This window comes from Benincasa hispida, chromosome 9 (genome assembly GCF_009727055.1).
Source record: "Benincasa hispida cultivar B227 chromosome 9, ASM972705v1, whole genome shotgun sequence".
Classification (NCBI taxonomy): domain Eukaryota; kingdom Viridiplantae; phylum Streptophyta; class Magnoliopsida; order Cucurbitales; family Cucurbitaceae; genus Benincasa; species Benincasa hispida.
This window is the reverse complement of record NC_052357.1, coordinates 34,537,040-34,551,613: the sequence shown is the minus strand read 5'-3', so window position 1 is coordinate 34,551,613 and position 14,574 is coordinate 34,537,040. Positions and strand designations below refer to the sequence as shown.

Genomic DNA, 14,574 nt, shown 5'->3' with positions numbered 1-14,574 from the left:
GTTCCAATTGGGCAATTTGATAAGCATACAACTTAAAATTATATCAATTGGTACAATAACATTACAAGGCGTTACGTTACTCGTCCCAGAGCAATTGTGGATCATTTGATACATAATTAAATATCGTCTAATTATTTTTAATTTAAATTTACTTCAAATATTGTCTAATTGTTTTATAATTCATAGAGATCGAGTAACAGTAACCTTCGTGATATTGCAAATGATCTAAACCAGGTCCCTACTATATGCAACAATAATGAGAGCTATATGGAGGAGATACATTAAATAGTATGATATATCTATTGTTCCTCCATCAGTTCCTAGGCGTAGAGGATGTGCTCAAGTAGAAGAAGATGAGTTTGACGAGGTCGACCACAATGTAGAAGAATTGTCTTCTATGGTGTAGATGTAGAGCCAGACTGGTTATGCTTGTTTGATGACAATGATGTTAGCATTTGGTTTAGGATATTATGATTCAGAGATCGGTCCATCGTCTTCATACATGCATGGACATGGGTGCAGCCGTGGAGAGCCTAACAATTATTTATACTATGAAGCGCATAGAGTCACCAGAGCAACATCAAGAGAAACTAGAGCAATCTAGAGTTCAAAGTTGACAACAACAACCAACTTGAAGTCGACGACGTCCACCACGTGGGACACATTGATTTTTTTATTATTATTTTTAAATGAATGAGAAACATTAAATTGTTGTACTGATATGAATATTTAAATTTACATTTTAATATTTTTTAATTATGAACAATAGTTGTAATATGGAAGAAAAAAAGATTGAGAATTTGTTCTTTTCTATGATGCCTTTTAGAGTTGATAGTTAAGGATGTAAATTTTACTTATTATTAAGAATTACACAGGTAAATTTTTTCTTATTATTAAGAAATAGAAAGGTAAATTTGCATAGAATACCTTGTTTAGGGAAGGTAAAGAAATAGTATTGATAAAGAAAAAAAAAAATGGGGTCGAGTGTTGAGTGCTGGTCGAGTATTAAACACTTGACAAAGTAAAAAAACTATACTTCGTTGAGTTTCGAACACTCGACATACATCAATTAAAAAAAAAATCGTACAAGTCAAATCTCCAAAACTACCATATTTTTCTTTGCTTTTTTTTTTTTTCTAACCACAATATTTCATTAATTATTTTTAAAAGTTACAATATTTCTCCAATTTCTTCCAAGAAAACTTTCCAAAAATACATTTTTTTCTAAAGAGAAAGTCAGCCCCTTTTTAGGCAATTTGACCTTGTTTCCTTCCGTACTTTTGAGATTTACTCTGTTTCTTTGATTTTATTGAACAAAATTGGCCCACTTTCACTCTTTAACTCCAAATCTTGTTTTCTTGCTCAAATCATGAAAATCGCTAGCAAACAATATAAAATCTAATAAAATAAAGTAAAAAATAACTCTAAATGAAAGATAAATAAAGCACTACTTTTTAAAGGATAGCTACTAATAGTCAATCATTGATAGCTCAATCTTTCAAAATTGATAACCACTTATAGAAGTTTATTATTGAAAGTCACTATATCTTTCTACCACTAATAGCTTAAAGTGCTAATTTTTCAAAGTTGATTACCATTGATGAAAGTGTCAATGATAGCCATTGATAACTTTGTTAATCTATCAAAGTCGGTTCTAACTGATGAAAGTCTATCAATAATAGCTATTGGAAGCTATTGATAGAATATCATTGATGGCCACTGATAGCCATTGATGGAAGCTATCAGTGGCCATCAATTATAGAAGTTATCAGCGATAGTCATATTTCAAATTGAGAATAAAAGAAGAAGACAGGGGAGGAAGGATTTTTTGGATTTTGGTATGGAGGGTTGAGTGAGAATATGGATGGGACATTTTAGTCTTTTTTAATATACAGGCCTATTTTTTAGTTATATTTGCAATTTTTGTTATCCTTGTGCTAAATGTACTATTATTTTGGACATGATTGTTATTTATGTAACCAACCCTAATAAATAAAGCAATTATCATTTTAAAGATTGATATTTTGATATCAAACTCATTGAACTTTAAAAATTCAATTTAAATAGACTCAAATCTCCAACTTGTTGAATTTAAAAACAGTTATAATAGTAGCCGTTATTTATTTCAAAGTATTGACAACATAATTATATTCCATCAAAGCAAAAGTAATAATTTCTGTATAAAGTAAAGGCGATATAATGGTATTGAGCCCACATCCACCGAGTAAAAAGGCAAGAAAACATAAGACATTTGTTGCCTTTACCATGATTTCTTTGGTCCCTTTAGTTCTCTACAATTTCATGTTAACTATTGCTAGTCAGTTTCCAACCGAAAGCTGCTTCTTATCTTCAATTTCACACCTACCTTTCAGTTCAATAGTTATGGAAAATAATGTTGATGAGTTGAGTACGTAGAGCTGACATGCCACATTTAAACTCTTAATCACGATGCAAAAATATGACTTTTGTTTTAAAATTCAAGAGGTGGGATGAAGATCCGAACCTCTAATACACTCTAACCAATCAAGTTATAATCGGAAATTTTCTAACGTGCAAATAGCATTTAACGAGAGCATTAGTTCATTGGTACCATTTGATTTGATTTCTTGAAGAATAATTCAACCAAATAATTTGTTTTAACAATAATTCTAAAACAATTATCGTTATTGCATTTACTCCTTAAATTTCTTTGAAATGATTGTTAAGAAAACCCAATTTAGACATATGTTATAAAAAAGATTTATTTAGCTAGTGATAAATTCCACAACATAAACTTATTAGAGACAACTTTTTTAAGTTCGTATACATATTAGTAATGCAAAAACGAGTATAACTTAACTAGCTTATAGATGTGTTAACGACTAAGAGGTCTGTGATTTGAATCCTTCTATTCTTATTGTCCTAAAATATATATATATTAACGATTTTCTAGATTGCATAGATACAAAGTGTGAGGAGCAAAAAGTTAAAATTTTGTTTCTTTGCCATAACAATTCAATTAAGGTTCCTCCACAACGAGACTTCAATCACATTTACAGATGATGGAAAACACTTCTCATCTAAGTAGTAGTTTAACCACTTCAACCAGCAAAAAGGAGAAACAGAGGCCATAAGAATATTTGTAAATACTTCTTAATTACTAGCATGAATGAACACTATCGGCATGTATTACAATTAAGTTCATGTTAAAATAAAATGTAATAAAATAAGAGAGAAAAAAGAGAGGGTGGGAGGGCATATAATGATATCAATGATGCTCATGATAATTTAAAGTGGCACAAAAAAAGGATCAAAATGGGGTACCAATTTCACTTCTTGTTTCTGTTGGGCTGTACAGAGCAGATCTGTTTCTTGGTCTGTTCTCTTCCAACTGCTTCACAACTTCATCCATGGAAGGTCTTACTGAAGCCACTGGAGCACAGCATCCCATTGCAAGCTTCAATGCCTGAACAATTCCATCTTCCATTGGACTTCTAATCCCTTTCAAAACCTCCACATCGAAAACTTCCATTGTTGTTTCCTCTAAAACTGCCACTTTCACCATTGATGGCAGATCCACAAACTCTCCATTTCTTCCACTTTTTCCTGGTTTCTTCCCAATCAGAATTTCCAATAGCAAGATTCCAAATGCATACACATCTGTTCTTGAATTGCATTTTTTCATCCGTTGCACCTCCGGTGCCTTGTACCCATCTGATTTTGCAAGCGAGACAATTTCGTCAGCTACCGATGGGATCATTAGCTTGTCAAGCCCGAATTCTGTCAGTCTTGCTGCAAAGAAGTCATCCACAAGCACATTTTTTGATCTAACGTTGCCATGTGTAATGGGCACTTCAAGACCTGTGTGAAGATGGGCTAGTCCCCGGGCGATGCCTAATGCAATCTTGTGCCTCCTAGCCCAGTTCAACACTGGTTTTCCTGCTTTAGATTCTGCAATCAATCATAAAGCAAACATTCTATGTTAAATAGTAGTATACAAACACAAACACCCTCAGTTCTAGAACATTTGTCATTTAAATTTTTCCGACAAATAGTTTTCTTGTCTAACAACTAAAGACGTCTGCATATCTTGTACGAGGAAGTCAAAATCATCTTGAAGGCTTATATGACACAATTAATTAAAGAAGATTTTGTTTGAAATTTTGACTTGTCTTGGAAGTGTATGTGGAGCTGCTCAATACAACTGTGCAGTTGTTCTGCTCAATTGGCTGCAATGGCCACATTTTTCAAGTTTACTAAAGCTATGGTTTAGATTTTTTTTTTTTTTTTTTATAAGAAACAATTTCATTGATGTAAGAATCTTAGAGGATATACAAAAGATCCCTATCATAGGGAATTTGAAAGATGGGTCCAATTTGTAATGAGAAAATCTATGCTGTAATCTTTAAGAGGTAGGGAATTCAAAAGATGGTTCAGAACTTTGTTAAAACTTTGATTATAAGATCTTCATTGAAGTAGCCACTTCCAACAATATGCATCAGTAAGATGTTCATTAAACCAACTCAAAATGGTTATTGCAAATTGCTGATTTGAAAGGGAGAAAGGGAAAAATAAAATCGAGAAGAAAGCAAAAAAAATAAGAAACTATTCTGAAATATTCAACCCTGAAAACGAAATGTATGAGAGTGTGCATACCATGTAGAAAATCATGTAAAGTTCTGATAGGCAGATAGTCATAAATAAGGAGCTTCTCTCCTCTCTTTCCCTGATAAAAAGCTCTCAGAGGAATCAAGTTCTCGTGGCGAATCTTTCCCAACTGTTTAATCACAGACAAACAAGAATTTCTGTCTTTGCAACTACCTTCCCTCAGCAGTCTCAGAGCAATGGTGCCTCCATCAGCAAGCTTTGCCTTATATATAGTGCCATAGCTTGTTTTTTCCATAACTTGCCCTGTAGCATTCAAGACATCATCCAATGTCAAATGCTCACCACCCTGAAACAAAATAAGCTTTCCTTCACCGCCAGTGCCGATACTGCCACCATTTTCTTCATCTTCTCCTTCATCAATCTCATCTTCACTATCGCTCCTACTCTTCTTCTTCTTGTTTTGCATATAACCAATAAGCAACGAAGCTAAAACGACCGTCCCAGTCATCAAGCCGATAACAAGGCCAGCAATGGCACCTGAACTCAAATGAGAAGGTACTGCACAGCTTTTCAAAGGCTCCCCACAAAGCCCAGGACTATTCCCTTCAAAAGCCTCAACACCAAACTTTGAGTTACTAAAAACAGGCAATATTCCACTGAAATTGTTGTTTGAAAGGTTCAACTTCTCCAGCTCTAACTGGCCTAAGCTCTGAGGGATTTGTCCAGACAACAAATTTTTCGCAAGATCGAGCTCTTTCAGACCTTGAAATCTGGTAATGAATTCTGGGAAAGTACCTGAAATCTGATTGTTGCCCAAATCCAAAGCCTCCAAATTCTTGCAGGTGGAGTTTGGTAAAGCAGGTTCTGGCAGAGACCCAGATAATGAATTGCCATGAAGTCTGACAGAAACAAGTTTATCACACAGATTCCAGATCGAAGGTGGAAGAGCTCCAGTCAAAAGATTACTACTCAAATCAATGTCAGAAAGAGAGGAGCTGTAACCAAGTTCGAGTGGAATGGTTCCAGTCAAAGAGTTTATACTTAGATAGAGGCTTTGAAGCATAGTAAACTCACCAAGCTCCTTGGGCAACGAACCAGTGAGATTCGCAGATGGAAGTTGCAGAGAGAGAACATGAAGAGAAGGGTCTTTGAACAGAGTGAGATTAGACCACTGTGGAGAAGAAGAATCACTGCAAACCAGTGGAGTTCCAGTAGAGAAAACCCATTTGAGTCCCCTCCATTGACAAATAGGGAGAGAGTAATTCCATGAAGACAAAAGCAAGTTTTGAGTGTCTCCTTCAAGTGAAGCTCTGATCTTTCCCAAAAGAAGTTGAACATCAGAAGAAAAAGAAGAGGAAGAGGAAGAGGAAGAAAAAGAAGAAGAAGAAGAAGAAGAAGGGAAATGTAAGGAATCACATCGTACAGGGGCTCTGATCAATAAGAAGAAGGAAATGCAAAGAGAAAAAAGCTTCAGAATCGCCATGACTGTGGAGAAAGAGGAGAGAAATGGGAAAGTTAGTAAAGTGTGGTTTTATAGAATCACCAAAGAGAGCTTCTTTCTTTTCTTTTTTACTGGAAAAGCTGACAGACTGTTGACTATGAGTGAACTGATAGTCCAATTACTCTTCCTCCAATATTCTCCACCGTTCGATCTGTACAAAGACAAACATCAGACAGATTAAGAACATCTTGAAATAGGGAACCTGATAGGTATTATTAAAATTATTTTACTGTGTTTTTCTGTATTTTCCATATTTCGTTCTGCACGCTTGCCCTTGAAATGTGCATATTTTCAGTTCATTTTCTTGTATTTTTCTTTTTGGGTTTTTCAAATTTGGTGTGGAGAAAGAGGAAAGAAAGATTTTCCATGAAACAGCCCACCAAGTTTCGTCCTTTTTAACGGATACTTGCAGAGGAGCTCTGTGTGGATTGGTCTCAAGCAGCTCTCATCACTCGACACGTGTCCCATGATCTTTTTCTACTGGTATTTGTATGGAAGATCAACGGTGAGTGTGTGAGAGAGCAGGGTTCGATTGGTGGAGCTCACATGCAGAGTTGTGATTCTCCATTCGACTGTGGGCCACCATGCTTGTCCCAAACAAGTACTGTTGGAAATTGTTGGGTTAAGTTTGAGGATTTTAAGACAGGTATCGTTGTTGCAATTATACGAATTTATAACAATCTTGTTTGAAATATTACTGACCAATTTAGTGGTTATTTGAGAAGTATATTTAAAAAGATTATTATATGTTATGCTTCTTTAATTCATTATACAAGAAGACCATTTTGCACCTTTATTTAAGGTTAATTCTTTTTATATGACTGCTCTAACGATACAAGAAAAAAAATATTTTCATGGCATAAAAGAGATGTTTTAACTGTTGAGCTATGCTTGACTATTTATAAAAATGGATTTAATTATGATTTGACTTATTACACATAAGACTTATCCATTTTCTTCACACCATAGCTTATACACATAATATGTCAAACAATATCACTAGACATTTGATATAGCCAAAGCGTGCATAACTCATCTGACACATAATGTGTATTAGCATTCATGAAATCTGTGAATCAAATCCATGTTCTTATTGTAATCAAGAAAAAATTGACATTTGGCATATTTGCTTGACACAATTTTTATATGTAAAATATTAGAAAGCACATCTTTGCTCACCTAGTTTAGTCGAGAATATCATAATAATCTTGCAAATCACGAATTATCTTGTTGAGTACAAGCATGTGAGAGTGAAAATTTAACTTCTATCCTTTAAATCGAAGATATATCCTTAACTGTTTCAGTTTGGTTGAGGTTAGCATCACAAACAACCTTCTTAATCGGAAACAAAGTTTCAGAGAGTTAGGCATAGTTTGCTCGCCTAGTTAGTTATAGAGTTCGTTTCAAGATAAACTTTTCTCAAACTCCCATAAAAGGTTAACCGTTATCATGATTCCTCCATTAGATTATCTCTAAATTTTGGAATCAAACTTATATTGAGATTAACTAATATTCAACTATCTTTCTTATATTAGAAACTTTGAAATCATGTAAGGTATACATTATTCACCTGGTACAAAAGCTCCACCCAGCATCTTATTTGATGTTGGAATTGCTGTTGACAAATATCACACCCACGTATCCATAAATTTGAACATGTAATACTTGTCAAACCAAAACTTCCCCTCTCTCTGTGAATCCATGAGTGTCGAGGCGAGTTGATATCAATTTATTGAAGCAGATAGAAACAAGCAATTCAAACCTTGTTACAATGATAGTAGCATTTACTTGGGCCTTGTCAGATCCTAATTATATTGACTTCATTCATCCTACAGAACATAGAAAAGCTCCACTAGAGAATGACTGTTCTGTAGAGCATGAGATTCAACAACTCTTAGGTAAGAAAGACAATAACCCTATGGACCTATGGTCACTCATAAGACATGAATCATCAAATCAAACAATGACAATGTTTTATTTTGGTTCTTGAACTTGTACAACTTTTCCATTTTAGTGCTTGTACTTTCCAAACAGTTCTACTTTGATTCTTTGAACCTCAATAGAACTTACTTTAATAAACTAATAATTATTGGAATGGTTATCTTGAAGCACTAATTCACCAAACTACTAATGAATTAACATCGGGACGGATTAATAATGAATTCTAAAATATAAATAAATTAAAAAAAAAAAAAAAAAAAAAAAAACCCTACTATTCTAGCAACTATTCAAAAGAAAAAAAAATTGTTCTACAACTTTCCTTATTCAAATTGTAAGATAAGATAACAGAATAGAAGTTTATTACCTTGATGGCTTTTGGTTGATGTGTTACCAAACACAATCTCTTCTAAGCTCCCAACCAAAATCTTCCTCCTGCCTTTTTCCTATTCAAACTCACGCCAATGTTTAGCAAGCAATAATTACTTTCCTATATAAACAAATAATTATGTATTTTATTATGGGACGATAAAGGAGAAGCACTGTGTATGATCTTTTGAAAGCAATCTTATTTTCATTATTATCTTTCACCACTTAACAGACTTGCTTTATAATAAAGTTTGGAAATGTGGTGTGCTTTTTAGACAAAAGATGATGAGGCAATACTAAATGTTAGGGTTCTAATATCAGCCGTTAAGAAGTTAGAGTTGCAATTTAAAGGTTGATCACAAGAAGATAAAGACAATCTAAGGTGTTAAGAAGTTATGGGGCTAAATTGAATTGTAAAAAGAAAATCCCAAATCAATTATATAGCTTTCTGGCTAGAGAAATTAATTTGTACGATAATGTGTAAGTTTTTTTTTTTTTTTTTTACAACAAAATTTAGCCATAATACTTTAATATTATGAACCAAAATAAAATAATCTTTCGCAATATTAAAAATAAAAACAAAACAAGTGCCAAAAATTTAAAATTTTAAATGCGGTTTAAATCTAAATCAAAATGATTGAAATATAGGTCATGACGTGGGTCTAAAAAACTCCCCCATTATAGGTAGTTTAATGATTTATTACCAACTTATTTAATTTTTTTAGTCAAACAGTCAAACACATAATTTCAGAACAACTTTCATTTCTATTATTTTAATCTGAAAATTCATTTTTCAACTCACGACGTTTTGTGGGTGTGTTGTGCGTGTGTTCTTCTTCTTCTTCTTCTTCTTCTTCTTTTTTAAAAAAAAAAAAATTCAAAATCATCCCTTGACTGGGTAACTCCGTTAAAAGACGAGTCAGCTTCATCAACCCACGTCAAAAAAAAAAAGCATTCTTCCAAATATTATAGAAAAACAAAAGGTACTCGTTCTTTTAACAAAATTATCTAAATATACAATATTTTAAATAAAGAAAAGAAAAAGATGGCTGTTGAAACAGAGGCTTTTGAATTCAAAGTGAGAGGGCACCCCTTTTTCGTCTAGGCAATCCATAATTTGACTGGCACAGAAAAGTACTAACAAAAGGGTTTCTGTGTCCCAGCTTAAAATTCAAACCAAGCAAAAACTTTCCAGCCAATCAAAATCTGTTCTGAATCATAAAGAAGACAAAGCAATAATTAACATGTCTCAATTCAGAAACAAGTTTTCTGACCTGAATAATGATGTCAAAACTTCATGCTTGTTGCTTTCCCTTCGCTAAAAAAGTGTTTCCCACAGGTTTTGTGCTTCCCTTCATTTCAGAAATCAGCTACACAATATTTCTTTTGATAGATTTTGTTCAGCATGGTGGAAGCATCCTCATTACCTATTTGATGAGATGGAATTGATACAGAATTATCAGTACTCAGAGAAAAGTGTCAAGGAATAACATGCACAGGAACTAATTCAGCAATGATCGACAACATAAAGCAGAAACAAATAATTTTTCAATGAGGTAGACTTTTAAAAGTATATTTTTCTAGTAAACATCAGATGCAACAGTTGGCAAGAAATTGCCCATCTAGATTCTGAGCATATCTGAATTTAAAAGTAAGATCACCGAACCCCTTGGGTACTGTACTGGTAAGGGCTTAGAATATTTGTAAAGCTCCTCATTGTCTCTTGGAGCGGACTTCGGGGTGGGGGCTGATTCAGTCCTCATTAAGCAACAATTCCCGAGAACTAAAATTAGCCAATAGGCTCAGAGAAAAATCTCGTTTCTCCCTAACCCCATGGATAGATTTTTTGCCTTCATTTCAGCCTCAAAATAACACTTCAGCCGCTCAATCTCTTGCGTGCAGTATCATGTAAGCACGAGAGTTTCTCTTTGATGATTAGTTGGGGCGAGCCATTAGTATGATGCTGCCTCACGCCCCGGTTATAATATAATGTAAGTAATCACTAACGCAATTTGGTGAATAATTTTGATCAACAAATCTTCATTTGTAGAGCGATCTCCTAAATGCCTCGAGTAAATAAATAAATCATTCCATGAGACAAATGATTGATCAGAAAAGGGCTGACTTTTCCTTATGATCTTCACAATGACAATTCAATCTTCTATATTTCTGTGCAAAAGACGAGGGTCATTTGCCCTAGAAGTTACCAATAATCCATACATGAACATGAGCCATGTTCAAAATGATGGAATCGTTTTCGGTCTCGCACAATGATTTGACGCTTGTAAATCAAGGAAATAAGCTTTACTGAAGCGTGACAGTCTTCACATATACGTAGGTTCTTAACGATCTTAAGCGGATATTGTGGAGCTGTACTGATTAGTCCAAAGGCAATTGCAATCTTCTCACTATGATACTGCAAGGCCCTTGCCTTGTCTTCTTCATCAGTATTGAGAAACACTTCTAAGGTGTTTGGCCTGTAGCCATTCAACCTTAATTTCATGGACATTTCTTCCAACATGGCCTGAATTTCTTTAGCTTTAGGATGGGAATCATCTTCTACAAGAAACTCATGGATTATGCCATGGATCTCAATCCAACTACATCCAGGGTCTTTTCTAATGTCCATCCCTTTCATCTTCAACCTCACCCCTGCAACCGCCTCCCAATTTCCCAAAGAAGCATACATATTTGACAGAGCAACATAGGATCCACTGTCATGAGGAGCCAAGTCCATTAAGGTCTCAGCCACACGCTCACCCATTTCTATGTTCTTGTGCATTTTACAAGCACCAAGCAAAGCTTTCCATATTACATCATCTGGTTCGATTGGCATGTTTTTGATAAGTTCCTCAGCCTCTTCCAGACGCCCAGCACGACCTAGTAAATCAACCATGCATCCATAGTGTTCAATTCTTGGTTGTAGCCCAACCACCTTAACCATGTGGCTGAAGAATGATCTACCCTCTTCCACAAGCCCTACATGGCTGCAGGCAGTCAAAATTCCAATATAAGCAACATCATTGGGCATCACGCCAGCTTTTCCCATCAAATGGAAGTAAATGATTGCATCCTCTGCACGACCATGCATCGCAAATGCACCGATTATGGCACTCCAAGTAATGGCATTTCTCTTAGGCAGCATCTCAAAGACCTGAAGTGCCTTCTCAATGCTCCCACATTTGGAATACATGTCCACCAGAGCAGAACCAAGCACATCATCAATCTCAATTTCATTCTTTCCCGCATATAAATGGATCCATTTCCCCAATTCTAGTGCACCAATTCGTGCAATAGCAGGCAAAACACTCACTAAAGTCACATAGTTTGGATCAATATTGGAACTTTGCATTTCTTGAAACAAGTTTATGGCCTCTATGAAATGCCCATTTTGTGCATACCCCGATATCATCACATTCCACGACACCACACTTCTTTGAGGCATTGAGTCGAACAGGTTCTTAGCACTCTTTAAATCCCCAAATCTAACCATCCCATCAATCATTATATTCCACAGAACAACATTCCCATCTCGTTTCCTCTTATCTAACTCCACTTGACAAGACCCATCAAAATCAACGACATTCTTACAAAACAGAGCATATGCATCTTCCATGACCGCACACATTACATACATCCGAACAAGATTACTAACTACAAACTCATCCCCATAAAACCCAAACTTCACGATCAACCCATGTACCTGTTTCCCCTCTCGAAGCCTCGAAGCTCTAGCGCAGGCCTTCAACACGGAGGGGAATGTGAACCGATTGGGCTTCACACGCCCATCGCACAACATTGCGCGAAAGAGCATCAATGCCTCCGATTGGTGATGTTCGCCGTTGGTCTCAGCAAGAACCCTCAAAATGGTGTTCCAACAGAAGCAATTGGGCTCCGGCATCTGGCGGAATACGGCGCGGGCACATTCGATATCGCGTTGCGATGAAAATGCACAGAATTTGATCACTTCAGCGGCGGTGAGAGGGTCTTGAATTTGACCAGTTTTGATGAAAATTGCGTGGAGTTGCTTCAAGTCTCTGGGTGTTTTGCATGATGTTAATGCTTTTGGGAGGATTGATGGCAGTTGAGCTGAGAAATTGAGGGTCCCGTTTGGGTTGTAAAATGTGGAATTCATCGGAAGCTGTGAAAGTTAGCTTTGGGTTTTGGGTTGAGCAATGAACAGAAGAAGAAAGAAGATCAGCCAGGGAGGATTAAGTGGCTTGGCTTGCTTGTGGAATGTGGAGTTTCTCCACAATTCTGTTTCTGATTTTTCAAGGGTAATTGATAAAAATAATATTTTTCAAGTTTTGATTTTGATTTTTGGACCCTTTTTTAAGGTATTTTTTTTTTTACCTTTAATATTAATAGTGTTGTTTTCAAAACTTATTAGAGAAATATTGTTAAAGTCGAACGTTGAGAACTCGACTAATGTGGAGGTCGAACGTTGAGAATTCGATGAACAAAGAAAAACTTGGAAATAATACATAGGCCAAAACTTCAACCCTCGACAAGGGAAATCTCGCAAATCTCGCTTAGGTTGTCGAAGGTTGAAGTTTTGACACACATCCACCCTCGAGATTGCAGGTTTATTACTTTTCTTTTTCCCTCATAGAGGAAATAAAGTAATGAGATGGTATACTATATGTATCTGTGTACTCGAGCTGCTTCTAACAACTTATGCATTTTGTTATCATTTCGAATTAGACGGAGGCTTGTGAGATTGACATGAGGGGGTGGGGATGGCTATATTTCTGGGAGCAAACTCCAAGCGAATATGAAGTGCATGGATACAAGTTATGCCTTGGAATGAAAGACAATTCCGAATTAGATTTGCCTACGAATAAAATTTTGTATATTAGGTGTCGAAGGTTACACACATGTCGAAACTTCAAAGCGATTAAAGAGATAAGTGGGCTGAAGCAGATTAAGGAGAAAGCGAGATTCAAAGCGAGATAGTAGGAGAGAGCGAGATGTTGAACGAGATTTTAAAAGAGAGCGAGATTCAAAGAGAGATAGTAGGAGAGAGCGAGATGTTGAACGAGATTTTAAAAGAGAGCGAGATTCAAAGCGAGATTTTAGGAGAGAGCGAGATTCAAAGCGAGAATGTTGGAGAGAGCGAGATTTAGTTTATATTGACTAATCTGACTAACATTGAACTTGGTAAAATGAAATGGTTGAATAATTGAAAAATGAGATTATTCAGGAATACACATTGAATGCTAAGATTAAGCATTGAGTTTCTGGTAGTAGATCCATAATCAAAAAAGTGTTTGTGATTATTCCAGAAGAAATGAAAGCTAGTAATCATTAATGGAAAAATAACAACAATAACAGAGAGCGAGATCTTAGGAGAAAGTGAGAGTGAGAGAGCGAGATCTTAGGAGAGAGTGATACTGAGACAACGAGATCTTAGGAGAGAGCGAGAGTGGAGAGCAAGATCTTAGGAGAGAGCGAGAGTCTTCACTTTATTTGAACTTTACATAGAAATATATATAAAAAAAAAAGAGAAAAAAGAACTAATAATCATACTATAATTGAATAATCATTAGACTATAATTGAATATATTATAGCAAATTGGAAAGAAAAAGAGCTAATAATCATACTATAAGTGAATAATCAAACTCCCAAGTTAAAAAGAAAGAAAAAAAACTAGAAAATCTCGCTCTCTCTCAAATGAAGAAGGGGTAAAATGACTGAATGAATACGAGCTATTCTTACTCTCTCCGCTCTCGCTCTTTCTCAATTTCTTGCTCTCTCCGCTCTCGCTCTCTTCCATTTTTTTCTTTTTAACTTGGGAGTTATATGTTATTCTTTCTAACCCATTTGGAAACACACTCATTTGGATAAATCTTTTAGAATTTAACTGCTATTGCTCGTAGATGGGGCCATTTCATCTTTTTGGTTCATCATATTCTTATGCTTTTTGATTGTTGCTTGACATCATAAAGATTTTATTATTATTTATAAATTTTTTTAAAAAAAATGAACTCTATCAAAATCTTGACCTCATTACTGTGATTAAAATTTCTGTTCTTTATATCAATAATACAGTCTTATTTATAGACTTACATGTGAAGGCTTAATGTATTGATTTGATTTATTATGTATCCAAATTATTATCTAAAATATGTAAATTTGAATATTAAAGTTTTTTTTATCTCACTTTTTAAATTTAGAC

The 14,574-nt window shown here is 35.1% G+C and overlaps 2 protein-coding genes across 6 annotated transcripts; both read right to left on the bottom strand.

Moving 5' to 3' along the window:
• Positions 1-2,988: 2,988 nt before the first annotated feature.
• On the bottom strand, positions 2,989-9,807 carry LOC120087318 (putative kinase-like protein TMKL1). Of its 5 annotated transcripts, none has more exons than XM_039044291.1 (5): positions 9,670-9,807; positions 8,394-8,472; positions 7,659-7,956; positions 4,636-6,239; positions 2,989-3,930 (listed from the first exon to the last, which is right to left on the bottom strand). In XM_039044291.1, the coding sequence occupies exons 4-5, from the start codon at positions 6,068-6,070 to the stop codon at positions 3,290-3,292; spliced, it is 2,076 nt and encodes a 691-aa protein (XP_038900219.1). In that variant the 5' UTR covers positions 6,071-6,239; positions 7,659-7,956; positions 8,394-8,472; positions 9,670-9,807; the 3' UTR covers positions 2,989-3,289. The 5 variants fall into 5 exon arrangements, with proteins under 5 accessions (XP_038900219.1, XP_038900221.1, XP_038900225.1 ...); XM_039044293.1 differs by having other exon boundaries at positions 7,659-7,917; XM_039044297.1 differs by having other exon boundaries at positions 7,659-7,779.
• LOC120087319 (pentatricopeptide repeat-containing protein At5g48910) lies at positions 9,669-12,650 on the bottom strand. The gene has a single exon (XM_039044298.1). The coding sequence runs from the start codon at positions 12,528-12,530 to the stop codon at positions 10,599-10,601; it is 1,932 nt and encodes a 643-aa protein (XP_038900226.1). The 5' UTR covers positions 12,531-12,650; the 3' UTR covers positions 9,669-10,598.
• Positions 12,651-14,574: the final 1,924 nt, after the last annotated feature.

What these genes read in the sequence shown, in the direction of transcription:
- LOC120087318 (XM_039044291.1), bottom strand. Translation starts at nt 6,070, where the DNA reads ATGGCGATTCTGAAGCTTTTTTCTCTTTGCATTTCCTTCTTCTTATTG. An exon ending in TTTACATGATTTTCTACATG is followed by an intron (nt 3,931 to 4,635) that starts GTATGCACACTC and finishes GATTGATTGCAG; the next exon opens with AATCTAAAGCAGGAAAACCA.
- LOC120087319 (XM_039044298.1), bottom strand. Translation starts at nt 12,530, where the DNA reads ATGAATTCCACATTTTACAACCCAAACGGGACCCTCAATTTCTCAGCT.